At 37.6% G+C, this 13,049-nt stretch overlaps 1 protein-coding gene across 3 annotated transcripts in view; it reads right to left on the reverse strand.

Annotated features, from left to right (window-relative positions):
• The window catches only part of DNAAF11 (dynein axonemal assembly factor 11), a 54,288-nt gene that overhangs the window by 16,563 nt on the left and 24,676 nt on the right, over nucleotides 1-13,049 (reverse strand). For all 3 annotated transcript variants that reach the window (XM_039527589.1, XM_039527588.1, XM_039527587.1), the window contains 5 exons: nucleotides 12,098-12,289; nucleotides 9,445-9,522; nucleotides 7,077-7,142; nucleotides 3,556-3,625; nucleotides 2,311-2,406 (listed from right to left, as the gene is read on the reverse strand). In XM_039527589.1, the coding sequence (XP_039383523.1) occupies nucleotides 2,311-2,406; nucleotides 3,556-3,625; nucleotides 7,077-7,142; nucleotides 9,445-9,522; nucleotides 12,098-12,289 (502 nt within the window). The remainder of the gene's footprint in view (nucleotides 1-2,310; nucleotides 2,407-3,555; nucleotides 3,626-7,076; nucleotides 7,143-9,444; nucleotides 9,523-12,097; nucleotides 12,290-13,049) is intronic.

Consider the following 13,049-nt stretch of genomic DNA (forward strand, 5'->3'; position numbering starts at 1 on the left):
AGAGAACTCTGCATGAGCTCTCAGTCATCTTTACTCTGGTAATGCATATTAAGCCTGATATTATCAAATGAATACTCACAAGTAACGCGGATGATCTCAGCTATACTAGCCTAAATGAGCCTAGTTGGTGGTCTCCATAATGTTGCTAACCTTTATTAATTATGCTTTTATACCACCCGAAGAAGCCCAGAGATACCTTCATGGGGTATGTCTCCATAGTGTCAGTAGGACTCCTGCAATTCTGGAAAATGGTCTACATCTCCGCTAAACAAGCTATGTGCTTTGCCACATGTGCCTAGGGATGAGGAATGGAAATCTGTCACTGGGTATGGGCAGGAGAATCATAGAATATCAGGGTTGGAAGGGACCTCAGGAGGTCATCTAGTCCAACCCCCTGCTCAAAGCAGGACCAATTCCCAACTAATCATCCCAGCCAGGGCTTTGTCAAGCCTGACCTTAAAAACCTCAATGTAATGTACGCTCAATCCAACGTACGCTGCTGCTCCTATCATACATGCATTTTCAGGCCAGTGGATCCATGCAGTTTCTGGACCCACTGGCAACAGGGGTCAGCATGTCTTGCAGCATCCTGCTCCTGTCTCACAAATACACACCTGTGGGTGGACAAATGCATAAGCATGGCACAGAAATGTGGAGGGAGCTGTGCAACTTCCCTGTTCCCTAACCCTCTATTCAGCAGACTTCCCCGTTGTTCATGATTCTGCTGTGATCTGGTAGCTTGGATTCCACCCTTAATGACCAAGGAACTTAGTAATTCCAACCCCTCATCTAAATAACTTAGCTAAAACACAAAGTTAATCATAGGGTAAATACAATTCAAATCATTATACGAAGGAGGGAATATTCCCTTAGCGTATGTAGGACTGGCTTTCTTGGCAGGTAATTTTAGACAGGATATTTGAGTATATTTAGAGACTATCTGGGATATTGTACATTTTAATATATTATAAGGACACTAAGGGCATAGGATAGGCATCTATTAGTATTTTAAAAAATTGAAAGGATAAATGAATATCTATGCAAGATTCATTCCGTTCAAACAAACATTCAGAAGGTGCATCAATAAAGATGCCTAATGTTAGAGCCCATGTTTCAAAGAAATCAGTTTAAGAGAAGCACAAATTTAGCAGGCTTTCATCTAAGTGAATTTTGAACATTACCAAGATGTGAATCTTGATCAAGGGAGTGAAATCATAGGCGTACTTCCAGCTACTCATCCCAGCTACTGGTGAAGTTGCAAGCTTGTTGTTAGAGCTACAGTATATGAGTTAATGAGAGGGTCTCCAGGCAGGGGAGGACAGATTGTGTGCAACTTGAGGGGAAAAGACTATATGTAAGACACAGAACTAGAGTAAGGGAAATAAAAATTTAAAAAGAACTGTGTTAGAATAAAAGACATTTAAAAAAAAAGTGTTCCTATCTTATGGCTACCTCCGTAACTTGCGGTCACTGAAAGAATTTTAAATATGGGGCCAGATCTTCATACCCCAGTTGCATCCACTTAGCAATGAATCATGGTGGAAAGGGAAAACTGCCCTAGTTGGGCAGCTGAGGATTCCTCTTGCATAAGAGAATGCCCAGGACAATGAATAGCTGGCATATCCAGTTTGAACACCACCTTTTAATGGTTGCACAACATAAGAGCGTGTCATAGGATGCAAGGGGTATGGCCAGAGCACCTGGTTCTCCAGTAATCCTTCAATCCTGTCTATGATAAGTCACAGCAGCTTTATGCTAAAAGGATAGGGGAGCACAAAAGAGTTACTCTGCCTCTTCCCAACAGTCCTGTGTCAGAAAAAGTTTGGCTGGACCAGCATACCTGGGCCGTAATGTAGTCTGCATCATATATATGTGAAGCATGCATATGTTTTAAAGTATTTTTCTCATTTCACTCATTTTACAGTAGTAAGTAGACTTGTCTATTCATAGTCAGTTTAAATTTTCTGGTTCTCATGAGCTATCACAATTCTTCTCTGTTTGGATTGCAAATTCTTCATGAAATATTTAAATACTAAATACTTCAGTTTGTTTTAAATGAATAATACAGTTAAACGGTTCTAATAGGATTATTTTTTGTGAAAGAAAGAAAGAATAAATCTTAGGTCTGAACCACTAGGTTATTCTGTCTGTATGAAAAGCTCTTTCTAACGGATAAGAGTTCTGACAGTAAATATTGACCTGATGTCATTAGCTAGTAACATATTTCAGGTACAATCTATAAATGTTTCTCAAAGTACTGTTGATACACAAATAGCTTTGTATGGTGTCTGTCCAAATGAATGTACATACCTTTGGCATGCTGATAACTAAGTGTCCAGTTGTCTGAGATCTTTTAGCAGAGCTGCTATCTGGCTTCACCTCTGCAGGAAGCACAAGTTGAAATGGCTAAAGGAAAATAGGATAGAATATAGCGTATTAAAATATTTTTTTACCCAGATAGAAAACATACGGAAATACCATTAACATATACTTTGATCTGAAGGGTGGGATAGGTCTGAATCATGTAATATATATTAATACTAATCCAAATAACTGATTTGCATGTTAAACAACCTTCATTTACATTATGTGTGTATGTAATATATATAATATGCATGCCTGAATTGCTGTAATAGAAAAGTGACACTTTTAAAGAAAGATATGAAATGATGTTTGAGTTATACTAGCAATTAAATGAGAGACTAACAATCTATTTCAGAGAAAGTAATTTTGAAATTTGTGCTTATGCAATTGGTATAATTATAAATAGGGATTCTGGTTTTCAATTTAAATTGAAAAACAAAAAAATCACCAAAAATGACAGAAAATGGAAGGTCTCTTGAAAGGGGCTTTCAGCAGAATATATACCCTGTTCTCTCTGTCCTTTGTAAATTACAGATTGTAGGTCTAATTCTAGTCTCACTTTACTTGGTATAAACAAGCAGTATTTCTACTGAAGTGAAGTAACTCTGGTGTAAAAAAATTGTGAGGAGAATCCTGTATATTTCACTGTCCATACCTCCCCAGTTCCCTTCTTGGTCACAAATAGTATCAGTTTGGTAAGTGGCTTTTTTCTATGTGGTTACACACCACTTGGAGTAATACATTTAAAAAAGGGTTTGTGAGTACTTTTGAACTTTTATGTTTATTTCCTAACCTAATGACACTATTGATTTCTATTCAGACCTATGCCTTTTTTTTTTTTGGTGTGAAGTTACAAGCCAGTAAGGCCCAAATCCTCAAAGGTATTTAGGTGCCTAAGTTACACTGAAATTAACTGATTGATTTCAATGGGAGTTAGGTACCTATATAACTTTGAGGATCTGACTGTTCATTGAATTCAATGGCAAGATTCCAATTAAGTTGACCAAGCAGTGGATCAGTTCCTAAGAGTCTAGTCTTGCTTCTATGGATCTAAGTAAGAGCTTTGCCATGATTTCAATGGGAAAAGATTTAGGCCCTACAGTAGCCAAAAGTAAACCCAGAAAATGAGTAACAACAGACATGAAAAGTGGAATTCTCAATTTTAAATGAAAGTGATAAGAAAATACAAACCTTATCCTTCACCATTATGCGGAGGTGAGTTGGCTGGACATCAACATCAATTAGAGAGCTGTCCAGATGTCTTCAGAATTAAATAAAAGTGAATTTAGTTTAAGTAAGTTAATATCATCGTTCAGGAGAAAGCAGTTAAGACTATGCAACTCATTAATTATGGGTTTGCAATTTGAAAAAATTCCATTTGATTACTCTAATGTAATTAAGTTATGTGAGAGAATTAGGGCTGTCAAGCAATTAAAACAATTAATTGTGATTAATTGCGTGATTAAAAATTAAGCATGATTAATTGCACAATGAATCACTCTGTTAAACAATAACAGAATACCATTTATTTAAATATTTTTGGATGTTTTCTACATTTTCAAATGTGTTGATTTCAATTACAACACAGAATACAAGGTGTACAGTGCTCACTTTTTATTTATTTTTATTACAAATATTTGCACTATAAAAAAGAAAATAGTATTTTTCAATTTACCTAATACAAGCACTGTACTGCAATCGCTTTATCATGAAAGTTGAACGTACAAATGTAGAATTAGGTACCAACCACCCCCCCCCGCATTTAAAAATAAACCAATGTAAAACTTTAGAGCCTACAAGTCCACTCAGTCCTACTTCTTGTTCAACCAATCGCTTAGACAAACAAGTTTGTTTACATTTGCATGAGATAACGCTGCCCGCTTCTCATTTACAGTGTCACCTGAAAGGGAGAACAGGCATTCATACTGCAATGTTGTAGCCAGTGTTGCAAGATATTTACGTGCCAGATGCGCTAAAGATTCATATGTCCCTTCATAACTCAACCACCATTTCAGAGGACATGTGTCCATGCTGACAACAGGTTCCGCTCGATAATGATCCAAAGCAGTGCGGACCGACGCATGTTCATTTTCATCATCTGAGTCAGATGCCATCAGCAGAAGGTTGCTTTTTTTCTTATTTGGTGGTTCAGGTTCTGTAGTTTCCACATAGGAGTGTTGCTCTTTTAAGACTTCTGAAAGCATGCTCCACACGTCATCCCTCTCAGATTTTGGAAGGCACTTCAGATTCTTAAACCTTGGGTCAAATGCTGTAGCTATCTTTAGAAATCTCACATTGGTACTTTCTTTGCATTTTGTCAAATCTGCAGTGAAAATGTTCTTAAATCGAACAACATGTGCTGGTCTTCATTTGAGACTGCCATAACATAAAATACATGGTAGAATGCAGGTAAAACAGAGCAGGAGACATACAATTCTCCCCCAAGGAGTTCAGTCACAAATTTAATTAACACATTATTTTTTTAACAAGCATCATCAGCATAGAAGCATGTCCTCTGGAACAATGGATGAAGCATGAAGACACATATGAATCTTTAGCGCATCTGACATGTAAATATCTTACGACGTGAACTACAACAGTGCCATGCTAACACCCGTACTCATTTTCAGGTGACATTGTAAATATGAAGTGGGCAGCATTATCTCCCGTAAATGTAAACAAATTTGTTTCTCTTAGCGATTGGCTGAACAAGAAGTAGGACTGAGTGGACTTGTAGGCGCTAAAGTTTTACATTCTTTTGTTTTTGAGTTCAGTTATATAACCAAAAAAAATCTACATTTGTAAGTTGCACTTTCACGATAGAGATTGCACTACAGTACTTGTATGAGGTGAATTGAAAAATACTATTTATTTTATTTATCATTTTTACAGTGCAAATATTTTAATAAAAATAATAATATAAAGTGAGCACTATATATTTTGTATTCTATGTTGTAAATTGAAATCAAATATTTGAAAATGTAGAAAAACATCCAAAATATTTAATAACTTTCAATTGGTATTCTATTGTTTAAAAGTATGATTAAAACTGCGATTAATCATGATTAATTTTTAATTGCAATTAATTTATTTGAGTTAATTGCATGAGTTAACTGCGATTAATCAACAGCCCTAGAGAGAATCTTAGAATTTAAGCTCTTTGGGACTGGGACTGTGTTTTTACAGTGGCCAGCACAATGGGGCCCAGATTATTATTTAGACATTGGATTGTTATAGCAATACAAATAATAAACAATAATTGTTTTAATGAGACAATTTAATTAAAGTGTGCTATTATCAACAGGACGAAAAACTGACCCCACACTTGGTAAGGCAGCTCCCATCTTTTCATGTACTGTTATATATATATCTTCCTACTGTATTCTCCAGTCCATGCATCTGATGAAGTGGGTTTTAGCCCATGAAAGCTTATGCCCAAATAAACTGTTATTCTATAAGGTGCCACAAGTACTCCTCATTGTTTTTGCTGACACAGACTAACACGGCTACCACTCTGAAACCTGTCACCATGCAAGGTTAATATAATTATCCCCATTTTACAGATTGGGAAACTGAGGTATTGGGAAGTGAAGTGACTTGCCCAAAGTCACCCAGCAAGCCAGTGGCCAAGCTCACAATACAACCCAGATCTCTTGAGTCCCAGTCTAGTGTTCTATCCACTAGGCTACACTGACTCCCATATGAAGAATAACTTTTTACATTCCATTTTCAGGAACTCAGTAAACTGTAATGGCCTACACCAACACTAGATGCAGCATTTTTGTATTTCAATATTGTTGAATAAGGTTTGTAAGCCGTAAAGAATCTACTTTGATTAACATCTATACACTCTTCAGCCCATCACTGAAAGTACAATGTATCACTTTCTCTTCTTCCTTCTATTATAACTTCTTTACTTCTTGGCTAACTTTTTCAAATTTTGTGAAGTTTGCAAGCCTCACTGAAGAGCATATACTATTACATACCAGTTTCAAAGTCTTATTGTCGTCAGCACTTGAACAGCGTTTCCACAGCTTAAAACAAAGTCATGTTCTGATAACTCAGAAACACCAGAGTATAAGGGGAAAAAGTCCTTCAATACAACAAGAGTGTTTTATAGAGTCCAAGGCCAGGAGGGACCATTGTGATCATCTGATCATCTAGTCTGACTTCCTATATAACACAGACCATAGAACTTCCTCAAAATAATTCCTAGAAGATATCTTGGTTCATGTTGTATAACCAATAACTGCACAAGCTTTACTCTACCGGGTGCTCACATGGACCAAAATTCTTTCACTGCAGTGCAGAGGGAAGCGATCATGAACAGAAGAGCTAAAGAGTGGAGGTTTTGCAGGGCGGGGGGGGGAGGGTGAGGAAGGCAGGGGGGATTTTGCATAACTCTAAATAGGTTGGTCCTGAAGGAACCCCTGTTGTGGACTCAGGAAAGGACCACTGGAACCGTGTTTACATGGATCCAACAATATAAAACGCCTATAAAAGGAGCCTACAGGACAAAGGCTATTCAAGATATGAAGGACCCCATCACCTGCCCACAGGTTTGGGGGTGGATTCTATTCCTTCCATTCCCCCCATGCTTTGTTCCCTTCATAAAGTCCCAGTGTGTGGGGAAGGGTGAATTTTGAATACTGCATGTCAGTGTATGACAGCAATGAAAATTGCTCCCAAATATCAGGATAATAAATTCTGACCTATAAACAGCAAGATCCAGGATGAACTGGTTGTTTTCTTCATCATCTTTCAAAAAGAAATTAAGCCTAGTAACAATGATAAAAAAACCACCTTCAGAATAAATACAACTGATTTGTGTGAGCATAGAGTTCCATAACTTTACATTCAACTGCTAGCATTTTTTAGATTAATACCAACATAATTTAGAAGATACTTCATATGTTTTTTTAGAATCATCTACAGCTTCACTACATGAATGGGTACACTACTGATGTTTGAACTGGGTTCTGTTTTATTTGGGGGGGGGTTCTTCTTAACTGAAAACCTAATTAAAAGTAGAGTACAAGGTCAGTTTCATTAAAATCCAGCTGTCACTGCAGGAACAGAGACATCTGCTGGTGAAAACTTTTCTCGTGTAGAAAAAAGGGGTATATCTGTGGCTTCATCAACTCTATGAGCTGGCAATGTAATTCCTCTGCTCCTGTACACATGCTTGCACTAGCTTGATGGCAGTGTAGCCACAGTGGCATACGTAGTGGCAGCAGATGGCTTAGGGTGCTGAGCACAAACCCACGTGAAACTGTTAGGTACATACATGGCACAACTAAGCTGTGCCTCTGCTGCTACTAGCCATGATACTGCGGCTATGCTGCTATTTAGACTCATGCTAGCTCAGATACACTGGGTTTCAGATAATTGATGGGGAAAATTCAGCTCTTAGAAGTTTTAATAAATGGGTCTCTCAACTATAAAATGTATGTGCCAGTAATATTTGTTACTTTTTAGTCCTCTCTATTTCAATACAGACAGACTGAGGAGGCTTTATGCAGCAGCCATGCAGAAGCCATGCTGCGGAGGGAATGTGCATTCCAAGTGCCTTGCTGTGAATGTATCTCCTATGTTCTCTTTTGGGTACCATTCACTACCAGGGGTGCAATGAGTACCGGAACTGTCACAGGCCCTGGTGTATACCGTGCAATATGGGGGTGGAAGCTCTTTGTGTGCTTCCCACACACCTGTGCAACTGCCTATCATAATCTGGCCCTATATACGTAAATCCACTGACTAAATTCCAATGCAGAAGACCTGTATGAATAGTACACCTCTAGTAACTATCGACAGTGCAAAACTCTGGGGCAGCATTATTTCTAAAGGAATAACGCTAGAGCTTTATTCTAAATGTCTGTACCTCTCAGAACCATAATTCAGTACTGTCAACACAAAATTTTAAGCTATTATAGACTTGTCTTTGCACAGAAAATTACTCTTTTTTTGTATTGCTGTCAACACATTTTTATAACAAAGTGGAGACATCAATACAAGGGTGAGCTTCTTCTGATATACTTGGAATAAACACCAATACTTCTGCCACTGCTATTCATTCCATTCATACCACTCAAAATTAAAATGCCAGTTTCCAAATCCCTTAAATGTGCATAGTTTTAGATTGTCCTTCCAAAGATGTAACAACATTCTCTCCATACTAATCATCAAAAGCTATGTTAGCTTTGCTTTTTGCAGCTGACTTGGTCTTAGGAAAAGACACAAACTGTCATTTCACCCCCAACATGGGAAAAACTTGTCTAGGGGTCAGGAAATATCCTGAGGTTCCCTTCACGGGGCTTCTTCATTCCCTCCAGAGGAGCGGAGAAAGAGATGCTTGCTATCTTATGGGAGCTCCTGGGGACAAAGGCAATCTGTAGGGAACCTCTGTGCCGCCACTCTATTTCCTACCCCTCTCCCAATGAAAAGGCAGCAGAGCTCCAATGGAACCATGCTGCTGTTGGCGCCCCACCTAGCTGATGCTTCTGGAAACATTTTCCAGAAAAGTTTCAATATCACATAATAACTATGTCAGCAATAAAATGTAGGTGAGTTTTCCCCCAGCTCCACTCTCTCCCCTGCTAGTGAACCTGATTCTAATAGAGGGGCTTCCATTGCCCAGATCTGCCAGGTTTCCATCCCACCTACAAGTGGAGACAATGATTTGGTCTAGAAATATTACTCTGATATATTTTTTCTACATTTAAAATGCCTGTTCATACAATTATGGTCAAACATAATTAACCCGTTTCCACAATTAGCAAAATCCCTACACCTTAGAAGGGAAAATGGTAAAATACCTGATATCTTTATAGATAGTTCTTTAAATGTTAAAGAGCAAGTGGCTAAATATTTTTGAACTGATTGATAATTCATTAGTTCCCTAACGTCAGGATATTGCTATAATTAACCTTGCGTCCTCAACAGAACTAAAATATTGCACTGGGTTATAGGATTTGTCAGACCTGTTACATTATCACATATCTTCAGTTACACAATCAACCCTATTATAAAAAGCAAAGTACTAGTTCACTCATTTAAAGTTATTATTTTTTCCTCACATACTTTGGCTCATTCATATTCAGAACTTTTCCTTCTGCAGTGATCAAAGTCCTAGGTGGCTTCTCTTTCATTTTTTGCCCTCTTTAATTAAAAAAACAGAGAAAGAAAAGGAAACAAAGGTTTATTATTACATTATTATCCTTTTGTGAAGCAGCAAAGAAAGAATGAAGAGAAACATGGCAGCAAGTTCAATGTGATCTAGTTTTTTATTTTAAAATGACAAGCTCCTCTAGTAATAATACAGGTTATACAATGTGTCTTTTGCACTAGAAAAGTTATTTTAACCTACCAGTAAAGGTGAGCAAATAATTTTCAGCAAACATGTTCTTTATTCATTGAGCTTAACTTCTTTTTCTTTTCACAGAATATCTGTGAGCAGATTGCAATTTCCTCAGATTTGACTGATATGTATATTTATTTTTCCCAAAAATTTAGTTAATAGATTGATCTCAAATGTTTGAAATGTAAAGTGCGCTGCTAGTTATGATTTTTCACATAAATCATGCAGTCTCTTTACTATTATCTGCTGGCATTTCTGATTCAAATAGTAGTGCATGTGAATTTAAAATTGGTTTCCCCAAATACTTATGCATGAACCTTTGAAATATGTTTCCTGGGAACATTTTGTGCTAGTCATACTTGACTACTCAAATGTTTGCAGGAAGTAAACATAAAAAGGGAATGAGTATGACCAAAATGAATCCATGTAAATATTTGAACAATTATCTGGTAGTGGTGTTTGTGTGTGGCTTTGAGGATTTTTTGGCACATCTTTACTGTTTTCCTTTTCCTTCAAAGTTATTATAAGACATATCTACGATAAAATCAGGGTTTCCTACAACCTTCCCTTCCCAATCCCACCTACCAGTAGTGAAATTGTACCTACCCTTTTGATTAGTGCAATGAACAAGCCATCCCTTCAGTGCTTTTGACCAAACCAATTCATCCTAAAAGAGTCTAGATCTCCATCATTACTATTTTGCTTGATAATTTAAGATGCCTACATATTTAATGGATATTTTTGTTGCTTTTAGCTAGAAATCTTAGTAATATGACAGGGAAGAATTTGATTCTCGCTCATGAAAAAAATCTAACTAGATTTTCTTTAAAAGTATCATGTTACAAATATCACATTCTTTCTTAGTCCACAACTTATTGATATTCACCTAGTTGATGTGGTTTACATATAAAATGTAATGAATTAGTAAACTCCAAAAGAAAATAGGAAGTTGGTTAAACTGCTTCAAGATACCTTGAAGTCACGATATCCCCCAATACTCCCTGGCTACAAGAATCTCCCCTCACAGTGTATATATGAGTGACTCTAGCCACTAGTGAAATGAAACATGACATTAGTTTAGGACAGAAAGGATTCATCATCTCATTGAAATTCCATGAGAAATTAAGAAAGGCAGAATATAATTATTCAAACTGGAATTTGGACTAGACACTGGAGTTAATACTCAAAAATGCCACTTGATTTTTAATGAGAAGTGGTGAAAACTTATTACTTCTCGTCCAAAAGACAGTACTTAATGCACCAGAAGAGTGCTTCTAACACTATCCTGGGGCACTGATTTAATATTGGCGAAGTAGGAAAAGTATTACCTAATGAACCTCAACACCACTTTCTACAGAATCTAAATTTTCTTTGGAGATCTCCCTAGTACTGACTAAACCCAACCATCTTTAGTGTTTCAGATGTGATAGCATCATAACCCAACGTAGCGTAGTTTCAAGTCTTAAATAAGTGATTATGATATCTTTCAATGAATATTAATGTAAATATTGTAGCTGACATTTTCAGACCTGGATGCCTAAAGTTAGATTCCTAAATCCATATACGGACATCTAAATAAGTGGCCCGATTTTCAGAACAGCTGAGCACCCACAAGCCCCATGGAAATCGTAGGGAGCTGAAGGTGCTCAGCTCACTTGAGAAGCAGGTCACTTTTGTTCAGGTACCTAAATATAAATTTAGGACCCTAACTTTGGGCACCTACCATCTTTGAAAATGTCGGCCTATAGCTATAAAAAAATCTAGTAAAATATCCATGCATTGGTTTCAGTTTATGTGGAGTTCCAGTGGCATCCTAAAAAACAAACAAACAAAAACTTAGATGACTTTTCAGGGATCATGCATTAAGATTGTTCTCCTGACCCAAACAGCACATACAACATGCAGGATCTTGTTACTCGAGAACCAATTTTCATGGTGAGACGTGCATGGAATTTTGTAAGTCATATGGAAAAGGTGCATGAAGTGCTGCTTCTGCAAAAATTCTGTAGAATGCTGTTGCATGCCCTCATAGTAAATGCTTTTAATAGCAGAAGTAAGCACTCAGGTGCAATGAAGATACTATTTAGATGACCGAACACTGAACTTTTTAAAAACATACACTGGGGCTGAATATAGAAACAACCAATTAAAATTAAAAAAACTATTTGGAGAAAAACAGTATCAGGTATCATGAATAATACAAAGAAACAAAAGTGAACAATGCACAGAGTAGACAGCATTTCATTTTGGCACAAGTGGGAATTAAGCACCCAACTCTCACTGGACTTTAAATCGGATTTGGTTGACTGCCTGGACTTTATGCCTTTGAAAATCTACCCCTTAACCAATTTAGGGCTTATGTAAAAACCAAGATACCTTATATTTTCTTTAACTCTCCGTTTTTCTTCAAGATGTCTGTGAGCTTCTAATCTAGACTCTGGAGTATAAGGTGTGGGCTCCTCCCAAAAAGCTCTGTCCTCGTCATCATCTTTATCGATTTTCCATTCTTGGTATTCCTTTTCTGTTTCTTTCTGCTGGTGGTTTTCTTTGTCTTCTAGGGGATCTAGGCTAGAAAAAGAGTACACAGAATGGTATTCCTTGAAATGTGGAAAGAGTAGCAGTGCATGGCAATGAATCCTGCAGCAATTTTGTCCTCACACCAATTTATATAGTAGTATAATTAATTATCATAGAATCATAGAATATCAGGGTTGGAAGGGACCTCAGGAGGTCATTTAGTCCAACCCCCTGCTCAAAGCAGGACCAATCCCCAACTAAATCATCCCAGCAGGGCTTTGTCAAGCCTGACCCTAAAAACCATCACCTCCCTAGGTAACCCATTCCAGTGCTTCACCACCCTCCTAGTGAAAAAAGTTTTTCCTAATATCCAACCTAAACCTCCCACACTGCAACTTGAGACCATTACTCCTTGTTCTGTTACCTGCTACCACTGAGAACAGTCTAGATCCATCCTCTTTGGAACCCCCTTTCAGGTAGATGAAAGCAGCTATCAAATCCCCCCTCATTCTTCTCTTCTGCAGACTAAACAATCCCAGTTCCCTCAGCCTCTCCTCATAAGTCATGTGCTCCAGCCCCCTAATCATTTTTGTTGTTCTCCACTGGACTCTTTCCAATTTTTCCACATCCTTCTTGTAGTGTGGGGCCCAAAACTGGACACAGTACTCCAGATGAGGCCTCACCAATACCGAATAGAGGGGAATGATCACATCCATCATTCTGCTGGCAATGTTCCTACTTATACAGCCCAAAATGCCGTTAGCCTTCTTGGCAACAAGGGCACACTGTTGACTCATATCCAGCTTCTTGT

Source organism: Mauremys reevesii, linkage group 2, assembly GCF_016161935.1.
Source record: "Mauremys reevesii isolate NIE-2019 linkage group 2, ASM1616193v1, whole genome shotgun sequence".
Classification (NCBI taxonomy): Eukaryota; Metazoa; Chordata; order Testudines; family Geoemydidae; genus Mauremys; species Mauremys reevesii.